Raw genomic sequence first — 15,708 nt, forward strand, 5'->3', positions numbered from 1 at the left:
TAAAATAATTAATTATTCATCTACCCGTGTGTTCGTACGGGTCGCACAATATCGTCAGAAATATTAAATAAATATAGTACTTTAATGGTTAAAATAATATAATATTTGAAATTCTGAATGTCATATAAACATAACATTAATTTAAAAGTGTTTAAAAAATTTTCACTTTGATTTCATATTCTTGTATTTTATTTCATAAGTTAGTTGTTTAAAAAAATTCGATTTTTAATTATAAACAAATTGAGTTAAATGTTTTAAAAAATTCAAAAAAGTTAATATATAGATTAAAAAACTTATATTTTGTCGGCCCGTTACAACATATGATATATAATATTTGTTCAATTTAAGTAAATATTTTGTCAGCCCGTTAGAAAAATAGGTTCGGCACGTCGGATATGCCTATAATTTTTAAATTTTTCTGAATTGTAAATTTATGGATTCTATTGATATTATATGATTTTATGATCATATATTAATTAAATATTTAATGATATGTTTTAAAAATAATCATAATGAATGTGAGAATGAATTTAATTTATAAATAATAAATAAATATATAATGATGGTTAATAAATATATATAAAAGATACGCAAATTAAAAAGAAAAAAATTTTAAATTATAATTTTCATATAAATATTAATTTAACTAGTTAGAAATATATACTTTAGTAGAAAAAATAAATGAAATAATTAAGCAGTCATTTACCGTGCGTTCGCATGAATCATACAGTGTCGTTATAGATCTACCATGAGTAATCATCTACCAGTGCATACACACAGATTGCGTAATGTTATAAATAATAAATAAATATAATGTATGTGATTATATTTATTTGATTTGGTAACAGGTACTAAATGATCTAATTTTTTAAATATAAAAAAAAATTGTCATCGTTAAAAATAAATATACTATCTTTCCCAAAATAAATATATTATACTTATAATTATTAAAAGTCAAGATATTTTAAATCATAGGCTAGTTTATATATTAATAAGTGTAAATATGATTTCCATATTGTTTAGACCAAATCAAAATATAAAATTAAATATTAAAAAGTAATTTGAATAAAGTAATTCGAATAAATTAATTTGAATAAAATAACTTATACTATATATTTTATTTGTTATTTTATTCGTCAGAAGAAGCATTTGGGATTGTAATTAATGATGGTTAAAAAAATTTAAAATATTCAAAATATTCAAATCAATTTGAATTAAAAAAATTAATGCTGCAATAATTATATTATTTCACAATATTAATTATTAATTATGATAAATTGTGATTTGTTTTTCCATCCTGCCTAATAAGAGATTCATATATTTCTCTTATTTATCTCAACCACTTATTCTATTTTTCTTTCCAACAAATTAAATGGATTTGATTATTAATTATGATAAATTGTAATTTAATTATTAATTGTGATTCAACCAAAAATAAAATAATGTAATTCAATTATTTTTATCCTGGAATGATATTAGATTGATCGTTCTTTTTTTTATTCCAAGATTTTTATTATTAATTTAATATTTAAAAACTAACTTCAACTTAAAAAATAAAGATTTAAATAATTTGTGACTAAATTATTTCACAATATTTATAAAACTTTTAATATAAAAATAAAAATTAAAAACTGATTTAGAAATTTTAAGTTGAAACAAAATATATTTCATTTTGAAATAATAAAAATAATTGTATGAACAATTCACTTTTTCCCGTTTTTGAAAATATTTGTAGGGTTTAGGGTTTAAAATAAAATATATCATAAATATTAAATTTTCGATTTTAAAAATTCCAAAAATTAAATATTAATAATATTAATAATAATATATTATTATCCTTGAATAATAAGGATTAATAGTAACAAAAAATAGATATAATAAGGTTTAATATATATTATTAAACTTGATTAATAAAAAATAGAAAATAAGTTAATATACGTTTTCAGTTTTTATAGAGGTTATAGCTCATTTAAAATCACGCCTAATTTTAATTAACCTTTCTAAATAGGTTTTATAGAGGTTTTTATAGAGGTTATATAGTACATTAAAACACTCAAAATATTTTAAATCATGGGCTATTTTATATATTAATAAGTGTAAATATGATTTGCATATTGTTAAGACCAAATCAAAATATAAAATTAAATATTAAAAAGTAATTTGAATAAATAACTTATACTACATATTTTATTCGTTATTTTATTCGTCAGAAGAAGCATTTGGGACTGTAATTAATGATAGTTAAAGAAAAAATTTAAATATTCAAAAGATTCAAAACAATTTGAATTAAGAAAATTAATGCTCCAATAAAGGGGAAGAGTTCAATTCTCCTCAAGACCATTTAAAATCTCCAAGTTCACATGTTTTACTTTTAAGACATTCTAATAAATTTAAAGCTCTTGTAAACAGAAAAACAAAAACAGGATTATATGGATTGAATAGAGTAACATTATAAATTACAAATTATATTACACTTTCAAGATCAACATCCAAAGCATCACTTTTGTCTTTGTGAACTATATTGTACAAAGAAATCGATAGCTTTAGTCCCAAATTTACCATATGTTGTAAAACAATCTCAGCTTCCTTCAATTTTTCATCCTTGCAAAGAAGACCTATGGTATAACAAATATTTTTTATGGATCAACATTAAATTTTCATGTATATAAAAAATTGTTTATAAAAATATTTTACCTCATCAATGTATATCAATTAAATTGTATAAATAATTAGCGAAGCACCATCAACTTCTCATTTAGCACACATACAATAAACTCAATCAACAATGTTTAAAAATATGATTAAATTGCGCTTCTACAATCTTTGTGTTTCCTATAAGCCAAATTGTAGAATGTCAAGTGATATGTTTTCAAGTTTGTTTAACTCTATTTTCTTCGACAATAGCTGCAACATTGTTCACAACATATGTTAATAAGAATTTGCACTCTGTCAAAGGAATACAAAATCAAGATATATGTCACTTTCAAATCAAAGTCAACATAAAAAAATTGAACACATTTTTAAACAAATATGCATTAAAACTAATATGAATTAAAGTTTATAGGAATCAATTCAAATAAACTAAAACAAAAGAAAATACATCAAAATAGTCTGGAAAACAAAATCATATTCATGAATGCCATCAATATTTTACCTTTCAAAGATATCAATAAATTTGTACAAACTTGTATATGAATCAATTTAGAACTGAAATCAGTTTCATCAATGCATATCGAAGAAAAAAACTTAAGGGAAAAAAATTCGACTTCATGAATATAAAAAAATACATTCTACAAAAGTTAGAAAAAACCTCCACATTATCCTCTATTTCAATTTTCACAATATAAGTTTGCTTCAGCGCACCATCAATCTAATTTCTTTTTACCAACCTGAACAAAAAAATGATAGAAGCAAGCTATGTTATCAACTTTGTTTAGAAAATCAACTATTAATTCCAACAGAAAGGTAATGTCATTTTCTTTCAATTAACAACTACTTGTCCAACAATATTGTAGAACACATGAAATTACTTATCTCTATTTTTTTCTTCTCTGGTAATTCCGTTTTCCCCCATATCTCTAACCAAGTCTTCAAATCCGTAAAAATCAACCCAACAATGTCTGCAACTGATCTTAGATTTACATTATAAAATAACTAACTATAGAGCCTCTGTTCAATTTAAAAAAAATTAAATTAAGTACAAAAAATTGTAGAGCCTCTGTTCAATTTAAAACAAATTAAATTAAGTAAAAACATACTGTTAGCATTCTCTCTGCCACGTTTTGTACTTGGTAACAACATCAGGAGAAGTGAGATCCAACGCCTTCTCATTTCTCTCATCGTCTAACACGGTGAATTGGCCTATGAAATTAGTGTAACAGCGCAAAAGAAACATAAAGCAAAATTAAAAACTACAGTGAAAAGGGCCACGAAATCTAGCAGAGAAAATGGAAAAGAAAAAGAGAGTTTATTGAAAAACTTTGACCAGTGTTACTCACCCAGGTTTGGATTGATTGGGAAAAATTAAAGGAAAAATAAGAGTGGCTGAGTTGCAGTGAATCTGCCAGAAATTAGGGTTAATGGTTTATGTAGAGAATTTGTTGATACGGACAAAAGTGTAATCGAAACAGAAAATACGGACCGGTTGCAAACTCGATTAGGAAGAATGCCATAAAAAAACCAATGGAAAAATGAATCGATTAGAAATTGAAGAAAAATTATACCTGAGGTAGATGGAAGATGCAACATTTAGGAAGGGATGATTTAATATATAAGAAGAAGAAGTTGAAGGTGCGACAGATTACATGGAGAATTGGGTAAAGCAGCCTCATTTGATGTGCAGATATGTAAAGATTATGTTAGTTGTTTTAGAAAACCCCAATTATTAAATAGGGAAGGGTTTCTCAAGGCAAATACATAGAGTCGTAATGATGTTCCCGAAATCATTAATGTCGAGTAATTAAATAAATAAAATAGAATTAGATTTAAAACATTCCCTAATGACGTTTCTATCCCTAAAAAATGAGTAACTAATGGATTATTTAATGCGTTGGTTTTATAAATCAAAAAAATTATGTATTAAAAAGTATTATTTATGAGAAAAGGGGACGTGCACTGACAGTGTAAATTATTTTTACACTGTCAACCAATGACAACCATGTATCTTACCAAGTCACCCTTTAAATTTTAAATTACTGATATGATTTGACACTTTAAAATAATCTAATTAGATGTCAGTATAATACTTTTTTACACTGACAGTGTACTACCATTAAACTCATTGTTTATTTTGTTATAAAACTAACTAAAATGATAAAGATCAAAGAGAGGCAGAGAAGAAAGAGAGTAATATTATCTTATCTTATTTCAAGTGTGTTTTACATTTTAATATGGGTCTCTATTTATAGGATTCAAGGGAGATAGAAAATCACACATATTAAACACATATTAAGTATGAAATAGGAAGATGAAGAACTAGGAGATGGATGTACATCCACTAACATAAATATTTATAACACTCCCCCTTGGATGTCCATTGAGGATATGCCTCGTTAAAACCTTACTAGAAAAAACCCAGTGGGAAAAATTCTAGTGAAGGAAAAAGAGTACAATATCCTTTGAATGTGAATTGCCTCGTTAAAAACCTTACCAGGAAAACCCAATGGGACAAAACCATGGTGAAGGAAAAAAGAGTGCAAAACATATGTATTTCTCCCCATCATGCAAACATTTACATGTGAGACGATATTCTTTGTAGTCGTTGCTTAAAATGTCTTCTTCATAATGACTTCATGTAGTGGTAATAGTTATGTAGGATTTTATGAAGTTGTTGCCATGATTTGTTTCATAGATCTTCATGAAATGGTTGTACCATTACATGTAAATAAATAACCTCTTTCTAATCTACCATTGTGAGAATCTGACAAATAACCTGCATCTCTAAGATAGCGAAGTATATGTTTAACTTTGTTCCAATGTCTTCGTTTAGGTGAATGACTGTATCTCGCTAATAGAATAACCGCAAATGAATATAACAAGATGTGTATAATTAGCAAGGTGCATTAGTACTCCAATTGCACTGAGATATGGTACTTTAGACCAAACAATTTTCATCCTTTTCTGGAGGCCTAAAAAGATCTTTCTCCATATTTAATGGTCTAACGACCATATTGGAGTAGGCAACATGTGCCAATTGTCTATACAGAAGCATTTCAACATTTTTCTATATAGCCTTCTTGATATATAAATATTCCTTTGTCCAAATGCTCAATTTGCAGACCTAGACATATTTTGTCTTTTCTAGGTCCTTCATCTCAAACTCTTTATTTAAGCAATTTACAAATTTTGGAAGCTCTTTAGGAGTTCCAATAATATGTATGTCATTCACATAGATAACTAGTATTGCAAATTCTTTTCTACATCATTTTATGAAAATACAAGTACAAATTGAGTTATTTGTATATTCATTATTTAGTAAATATTCACTTAGGCGATTATACCACATGCATCCAGATTCTTTCAGCTCTTACAGAGACTTGTTCAATTTGATGTAGTAGTTTTCTCGAGATCCATAATTACGTGCCTCTGGTATATTGAACCCTTCAGGGAGTTTAAGGTAAATGTCACTATTAAGTGAACCATATGAATAAGATGTCATTACAACCATCATGTTCAAATTAAGCCCTTCATGTGTTACAAGGCTAATTAATTATCAAGAATCGATTGAATCCACTACAGGTGAATATGTTTTATCAAAATCAATCTTAGGTCTTTGTGAAAATCATTGAGCAATAAATCAAACTTTATATCATTCTTATTTTTCTTTTTCACAAAAACTCATTTATATCACATTAGTTTCACACCTTGAGGTGTTCAGACTATAGGTCCAAAAGTGAGTTACTTATAAAGTGAGTTTAATTCTTCTTCAATTGAATATATTTATTTTTGCCAATTCTCACTTAGTCTACAATCTTTAATAGACTTTGACTCGTGATCCTCGTTATCATTGTTCACTTTTAGCGCTATATTGTAAGTGCAAGCATATACTCATCAAGAGTTTTTGATTCATGGCAAACATCTCCATTGAACATATATCAAGCTACAAGTGAATGATATAAGGAAAAGCAAGATTTTGGCACTCTAGGACATCTTAGGTCGACTCAACACAAGCCTAGGTCGACCTAGAATGCTTCAATCATGATGTGGAAGAAAATTGGTCCAGTTAGGTCGACCCACCATGCCCTTAGGTCGACTCAAACTGAAGTGAACAAAGAGATTTCACTTCTTCTCACTTTAGGTCGACTCAACCAACTGCCTAGGTCGACCTAAATTGAAGAAAAAACACAAGAACCAAAACCAGATGCTGTTAGGTCGACCTAGAGTCTCAACAGGTCGACTCAACTGAAGAAAAATTTTAATCTGCTGAATCTGTTCCAATTAGGTCGACCTAAGTAATTGAGTAGGTCGACCTATCACCCCAAAAAACTTACCAAATTTTGTGTTTGCCCTCAACCAACTCTGCTAGCACCTATATATATATATATATATATCTTTATCAGCTAATTATTGAAGTTAACACCAACAACTGAAAGATACACAAAGTCTTCTCATCTTCTATCTTCCTCTTAACTCCAACACAATTACACACAACAATTCTTGTGGTGAGGGTTTGTAATCAAGATTGATAACGTCCATGAAAAGGAATTGAAGGTTCCCAGTGGGTGAAGATATGTGGGGTTATTGGTGAATAAAATCTGCGGATTTTATCCTCCAAGATTGGTGAATTTTGGGGGTTTTTGTCAAGAGGCTTCATCAACGATTCAGTTGAGTGTGGAAGTTGAAAAACAAGGGTTCGAGCAATTCACAACACTGCAGAAAGGGAGTCAACGATAAGCTCTTGGAGGATACTTGATCTAGCTCAAGATCAAGGGGAAGAAGATACAAAGAATCAAAATATTTGGTTTATCGTTATTGCTTTGTTATCTTCTTTGTATAAACTCTTTTCAATCATAATGAAAGACATCCCAATCCCCGTTTGGAATTGGGGGCAGATGTAGTCGTAGCGAGGACGGTCGACGAACTTCCTGAACAAATATCGTGTTCGTTATCGCTTTTATCTTTTCGTTACGTTGTGCTTAATTCTGGTTATAATCACAAATTGATCAACGTATCAAAGTGTTAAACTTGTGTGATAAGATTCTGCATAAACATCACAAGTCACCACACATTGATTCATATTTCAATTTAGTCATTATACACTAAGTGTTTGATATATTGCTTTCTTCATTAATCAAAGTCATTGAAAACAAGTTTATCCAAGTAAACACTTAAACGATCTATCGCATTATAACTTGTTGATTCTCTAATAGTTTTCATCATCACATCAAAATCAGTTTGTGGTTTAAAACATATCTGATCCTTCCCGTAGCGGTTCGGAATAGACGCGAGTCGATCCCTAAACGCTTTCGCCATATTTTTTAAGGAAATCCAAATAAATGCTGAAGTATCTATTCACCCCCCTCAAGAGACGTAAGCCTAGCGTCTAACATATATTGTATACAAAGACATTGTCAATATTGACTTTATTTGGTTATCTCAATTTCGGTTCCATTTTATTTCATCCATGACATAATTTATCGAGATCTCTTTATTTCATATTTCAAGTACTTGATTTGTTCTTCTGGAACTGAAAATTAAATTAGGTCAAGGTGCTCTTAGCATTTTCATATCCTCACTTGGATCATATTTAGTTTCTTTTCTTAGTAGAGGAATTTTATTATTAGAACCGACTTTCATACCACGCTTCAGGTGCAGTAACAACTAATTTGCAATATTATATTATCCAATAGGAGAATCCACTTTGAGTGGAGTATTATCAGCTGATAATTTATTTCATAAACTTTGCAAATGAATAATATTTTGAACTTTTGGTTCATATTGATTTGTACGAGGATCAAGACAACAATTTATTTTAAATTGTTCATTTGAACTTCTTGTTCATGATTTCAGCTGCTTATTCCCTCCCCCTAATATTGGGAAAATTAATTTATCAAGTGATAATCAGTCTACTGGACTGCAATCAAGTATTTGATTATTTTCTCAAATTATATCCTCAAAATTGAGATTCATATTAATTTTATTTTTCCAATACTCTTTCATGACTCATCTTAATGTATTATATTGGAGCAATTGGAAGATACACAACACATCCAAATATTCACTTAGATGAGAAGTATTAGAATAAATTAGGGAGAACTAAGATATAATATCTTGTTGGCTTAATGCGAATAAATATCTTAATATCATACTTTGGGTGTTTCAAATATATAATTTAGAATTGATGATCTCAAAAATATCAACCATATAATTAACTTTAGACGTCTAAAGAATGGATCTTCGGGTCCATTTTCTTTTTATGAACATATATTACATGATATTCAATGTCAATTTTAATAATATGTGTGATACTTATCCAGGAATTTCTATAAAAAAATCAGAAAACAAGATCTTAGTCTAATTAGTTGAGAAAATAATTTCACAAACTTCTGGTTGTGAGTAGAGACATATGCATGATATTTTAGTCGATGCAACAGTTAATGTCATAGAAACGCAATTTCTCAAATTTTTATTTTCCTTTAGAAACACACAATAATTTAATGGATTGAAGAAACTTCTGGTTCTTCAATACAAATTATTCGCATCATATTATATCCGAGATGACCTAACCGATTTTACCAACGACACATTTAAGTGTAATTTGTAAACTACTGGTTTACAATGACATGTGCTTAAATTGTACTAATATAAGTGTAGTACAAGCCCGAAGGAAAAGCCGGTAGCTTTTCTATTATACATTTTATGTCCAAATTCATTTGTGTAATACAAAGATATTCAATACCTCCAGTATAATTCATGTGAATTATCTATGACGAAAATATTTGGCAAGACATAAAGAAAACACACAAAAAGAAATTATAAAGGATTAAAGTTCATTTGAATCTTAACTCTATCAAAATATGAGCTTACTTTCGTGTGCCTTTAAGATGGACTAACAAATGTCATCCATACACTATACTTGTAGAAAGAAAAGAATAGTATAATTAAGATTTATATGAGAAATCTAAGCACTATTATAACAACTTTAAAATATGAGGCAACTTTAGACTATTGATATATTCTTTAATAGACTGCAATGTTTTAATTCTCTTGTTAAAATATCAATATTTAAAAATAATATGAATAAAGAAATTGTATCAGCAAGACTTTGTTTAATATGAGGTATTACAATTGAGTACATAAATTAAACATCGATCATCCTAATTTTGGAGCATCTAGAACTATATCTAATTTGTGTAATGATTGACAATATATTCAAAACCAATATGATAGTATCCCATGATTAATAATTTTAATCATACACACGCATATGAACATATTAGCATATAATTATCAAAATTATACAAAATCATATCACTAAAATTATATCATATATATATATATATAGATTTATAATTCTAATTATGAAATAATTTATACTCTAACAAATTTAATAAATTTTTAACATAGCCAAATGCTAGAAAATTACAATATTCCAAAAACATAGTTATCCTTCTGGGATGTGTTAGAGTCACTCATGTCATTCTTCTGGAATGACAAACATTTTATGAGTATATTACAATTTTTTTACATCGAAACACACAAATTTCTTTGTGAAATCCTTCTGTAATACTTCATAATTCCACTATTATTGATCCAATCCATCTAGAATTTGATAATATAGGTGATGATCCTTATTTTAAAACTTTAACTCTTCGGGAATTATATATCACAAATGATCTTCGTAGTGATAAAAAGAAACAATTATTTGCATAATCCTTCTTGGAGCTCCAAAAAAAAATCTTCAAAGTCATGCCACAAATATTCACATCGATTAAGAAAAACAATTCTTTAAGTAATCCTCCTGAGATATCTTAACATTAGTTTAAGAGAGGTTTTTTTTTCTAGTTCTTCAGGAACTCAATCACAATCACATTTTTTTTTATAGTTCTTCAGGAACTCAATCACATTTTGTAGTTCTTCAGGAACTCAATCACAATCACATTTTTTTTTATAGTTCTTCAGGAACTCAATCACATTTTGTAGTTCTTCAGGAACTCAATCACAAATCTCTTACTAATGAAAATAATAATATTTATAATCCTTCAAGGATGCTTGATAAGTTCTTCAGGAACTATATAACAAACTTAATACTATCTTTAATGGATATTTGTTGAGTTCTTCAGGAACTATATAACAAACACGTTGTTTTGTAATCCTTCAGATATTATTGATAATTTAATAAGATATAATATCAAAATTCAACAAGGATAATGAGAAAGTAAAATAATAAAATAATGGGTTAATACTACTTTACCCCCCTGCCATATAAGCGAGATTCGGTTTACCCCCCTCTAAAAAAAAAACTTATTGGACAAACCTTGCAAAATAAAGATTCCATCAAATTTGACCCTGATCAGTTTTTTTGTCCAAGATTCTTATAATCTTGCCTACGTGGCATTTTTGGTAGTGCTGACTGTACAGCACATTGCTTATGTGGCACAGTCAGGCTGCCACGTGGAATTTATTTATTTTTTTTAATTTTTTTTTTGAAAATTTTTTTTATTATTATTTTTTAATAAAAATTTAATTTTTTTTTTAATTTTTTTTATTAATTTTGTTGATTTTTTTAATTTTTTTTTTTAAAAAAAATTAATATTTTTTTTACGTTTTTATTATATATAAATTATAAAAAAATTGAAAAAGAATTATAAAAAATTGGAAAAATTAAAAAAAATTTACGTTTTTACGTTTTTATTAATTTTTTTTAAAATTTTTTTTCCAAAATTGTTTTACTGTTTTTTTTTATTTTTAAAATTTATTTTTATTATATATAAATTCGCAGGTATTTTCAAATCCGTAGGTAAATCCACAGGTATTGTCAAATTCGCAGGTAAATCCGCATGTATTTTTAAAGGTAAATCCGCAGGTAATTTTAAATTCGTAGTTAAATCCGCAGGTATTGTCAAATCCGTAGGTAAATCCGCAGGTATTTTTAAATCCGTAGGTAAATCCGCAAGTATTGTCAAATTCGTAGGTAAATCCGCAGGTATTGTCAAATTCGCAGGTAAATTCGCAGGTAAATCCCCAGGTATTGTCAAATTCGTAGGTAAATCCGCAGGTATTGTCAAATCCGTTGGTGAATCCGCAGGTATTTTTAAATCCGTACGTAAATCCGCAGGTACTGTCAAATATTTTTTAAAAACGTAAAAAAATATTAAATTTTTTTTAAAAAAAATATTAATTTTTTTTTTAAAAAAATATTAATTTTAAAAAAAAATTAATTTTTTAAAAAAAAAATAATTTTAAAAAAAAAATATTAATTTTAAAAAAAAAGTCAAAAAAAAATTCAAAAAAAAATAAATTCCACGTGGCAGTGCTGACTGTGCCACATTGCTTATGTGTTGTACAGTCAGCACTACCAAAATGCCACGTAGGCAAGATTCTAAGAATCTTGGCCAAAAAAACTGATCAGGGTCAATATTGATGGAATCTTTATTTTGCAAGGTTTGTCCAATAAGTTTTTTTTTTAGAGGGGGGTAAACCGAATCTCGCTTATATGGCAGGGGGGTAAAGTAGTATTAACCCTAAAATAATTAACTAATATTATCTCTAATAGTTAGGGCTTCAAAAAATATTTTTTTCAAGTTTGATAGAGCTTCGTGCTGATAACGTGTTATAAAACTAAATAAAATAATAAAGATCAAAGAAAGGTAGAGAAGAAAGATAACAATATTATCTTATCTTATTTCAAATGTGTTTTACATTGTAATATGAGTCTCTATTTATAGGACTCAAGGGAGATAGAAAATCACACATATTAAACACATATTAAGTATGAAATAGGAAGATGAATAACTAGGAGATGGATGAACATCCACTAACATAAATATTCATAACAAGTTACAATTAATTACAATATTAACATTATTTTCAAATTTGTAAAATATACACTTTCTCTTAACATTCATTATCACTTATTGTCACAATTTCAGACTTTGAATGTAAGTAAACTTGTAACACCCCATACATACATTGCCTAGGATATACGTATATGGCATTAAAATGGTACTCGAAAATCATAACATAAGCAGCGGAATAGATAATGCATAAGTACAAGTACAAAAGCCCAAACTGTCATGGCCAAAATACATGAGTTCCAACTGGTACAAATACATATCCATAGTACAAAAGATGGAGATACAAGAGATCATAAACTATGACAAAACGCATCGCCAAGAAACACCAACTCGAAGCTAAGTCATCTTACCCTTGCCTCGATCCTGCCTCGAACCACCTGTAAAAAGAATAATTGGAATGGGGTGAGATTACTAAATCTCAGTGAGTCTCCCTATCCTACGGGTTCACTCAGTTCTACAGGGAACATGCAATCAACAGATCCACCGAGGATCCGGGTTACCTCACGGCCAGGTACAAATACAAACAAGGGTACACCATCATTAGAAGTCCCATAACTATCCAAGATGGCATCAACAACAACGGGCTCAACGCCACCACAAACAAGTGTGCAGACCCGTACCCATGTACAAGGAATCCAGGAGTAGAATCTGCCTGTCTACCTAGGCTGCCAAACCACACCCTCGGTGAGTTACTCCTGTACATCGCGTCAAGAGACTCGCACAAGACCACCGCACTATGAGTCAGATGAATCCCATGTGAATTACACCTACTTGGCTACACAATCTCATCTGTGATGAGTTAACGTAGTGACTTCCTAAGTGGTGTCACTACCCCATCAATCATGTATATACGCAGGTGGTTATCCAAATGCGAAGACGCCTACATGACAGTACAAGCCCACCGGGCGAAAGCCTAGTGATTATCTACGTGACATCACTAGAGGTGAGTCTGAAGTGATGTAGCCTACGTGGCATCACGACCCCACCATACCAAGCACGCCAATATGTTACATCAAGGTGGGAAACGTCTTTCAAGACCCTCACCTTCATATTGCAATGGTAGCTCAGGTGCATAAACATACCGAGCACGCCGATGTGTTACATCAAGGTGGGAAACGCCATTCAAGACCCTCACCTTCACACCGCAACAGTAAATGATGGACTAAGTCCATAAACAGGACTTACCACCTAGTAGCTTAGGCTTACTCCGATTCAAGCACACACACAGTATCAGCCATCACACAGGCAATCACATCCAAGTGTTCAACCGGAACAAGTGGAAACATCAATAATTATGTCACAATATAATCCACACAATTTGTATTTCACAACATACAGGCATATTCAAGGGATTACGGTCATATCATGGTCTTATACAAATAAAACACTTATCAGAATGTTATACAAGTCATAAGAGGCCTTCGATTCCGATACGAAGCGAAACTGCACTCATATGGGAGAATTATTAATTCTGTATCAGACTAGTTCGCTACAGCGAACTTCTGTTCGCTACAGCGAACTCAAGCAGAAGCTAAACTTCTTCAAATCCAAGTCAGTTCGCTACAGCGAACTCCAGCGAAGCCCCGATTCGCTACAGCGAAGGAAAGTTCGCTACAGCGAATAAATCAATTCAACTGCCAGGTTTATTCGCTACACAGTTCGCTACAGCGAACCATTCGCTACAACGAAAGAAAGTTCGCTGCAGCGAACTCTGCAAAATCAGCAAAAATGCAGAACGCATTTGGGGTCCCCAAATCCCAAAATCTCACATGCAATCATTCCTAATGGAGTAATAAGGCATGGTAATTGTACATACACGAATTACTACTAGAATAGAGTCTAAAAACATGCATGAGTAAGAATTATAGAACACATACTCTCAATCCCTTAATCCCTCACATTGACATAAACCCCAAAAGTTTCCCCAAAGTCTCTATCTATGAGACTCACCTGAAATCAGAAGAGAAGAAGCTGCTATCAGGTTGCTTGAAGATGGATTAGAGCTGAGATGGTGGTCTTATAAACATGCAAGGCTGAAAGTTGAATGGTCTTCTCCTACCTTCTTCTTCTTTCACGTTTTCTTCTTCCTCTTCTCCAAATTCTGTTTTGATCAAAGTGGTTAGAAATGTTTCAAGCCAAACAATCCCTTATGAACTTCATATCTAGTGCATTGTCTTAAGTGCCCTTCAACTAAACTTCAATTACCAAAGTGCCACTTAGTCATAATCCAACTATATAGAATTTCTTTAATAATAATCTCTTGAAATAAACATTGGGATATTACATTCTCCCCCCCTTAAATAGAATTCGTCCTCGAATTCAAAAACTTACCAGAATAAGTGAGGATACAACTCCCGCATCTCTGATTCGAGCTCCCAAGTAGTTTCGTCAGGTCGCGACTCTTCCCACAACACCTTGACAAGAGGTATCTCCTTGCTCCTCAAAGACTTACTAGCATACTCCAGAATACGACAGGGTTTCGGTTGGTATGAAAGATCTGGTTCTACTTCAATCGTATCTGGTAGGATAGGATGAAACGAATTCGGCACGAACTTCCGCAGTTGAGACACATGGAATACGTCATGCAGCCCGGATAGTGAAGGAGGCAACGCTAACTGGTATGCGACTTCACCTATCCGTCTCATGATCTGGTAAGGTCCCACGTATCTCGGGCTAAGTTTGCGTGTCTTAAACGGTCCTTTCAACCTTAACCTTGGAGTCACCTTCAAGAACACATGATCTCCTACATCAAACTCCAACGGTCTTCTTCGTTTGTCCGCATAACTCTTCTGTCGATCTTGAGCTTGTTTCATCTTATCTCGGATCATCTTAACCTTCTCTGTGGTTTCTTGAATTATCTCTGGTCCAAGGATTCCCTTCTCACCAACTTCAGACTAACACAACGGTGATCGACACTTCCTTCCATATAAGGCTTCGTATGGGGCCATACCGATACTCGCATGATAACTGTTGCTATACGCGAATTCTATCAAAGGTAAGTTATCTTTCCAACTTCCACCAGTTTCTAAGATACATGTCCTCAGCATATCCTCAATAGTCTGAATGGTCCTTTCTGTTTGTCCATCTGTCTGAGGGTGGTTAGAAGTGCTCAAATTCAGATTGGTACCCATCTCTTGGTGAAAAGCTTTCCAAAATCGGGAAGTGAACTTTGGATCTCTATCCGATACAATGC

The 15,708-nt window shown here is 30.6% G+C and overlaps 1 protein-coding gene across 1 annotated transcript; it reads right to left on the reverse strand.

Moving 5' to 3' along the window:
- Positions 1-14,846: 14,846 nt before the first annotated feature.
- Positions 14,847-15,160, reverse strand: LOC131634146 (uncharacterized; the record flags this gene model as incomplete). Its single annotated transcript, XM_058904803.1, has 1 exon — positions 14,847-15,160. A coding segment is annotated over exon 1 (314 nt), but the record flags the coding sequence as incomplete, so codon positions are not given.
- Positions 15,161-15,708: the final 548 nt, after the last annotated feature.

Source organism: Vicia villosa, unplaced genomic scaffold (genome assembly GCF_029867415.1).
Source record: "Vicia villosa cultivar HV-30 ecotype Madison, WI unplaced genomic scaffold, Vvil1.0 ctg.001238F_1_1, whole genome shotgun sequence".
NCBI lineage: Eukaryota > Viridiplantae > Streptophyta > Magnoliopsida > Fabales > Fabaceae > Vicia > Vicia villosa.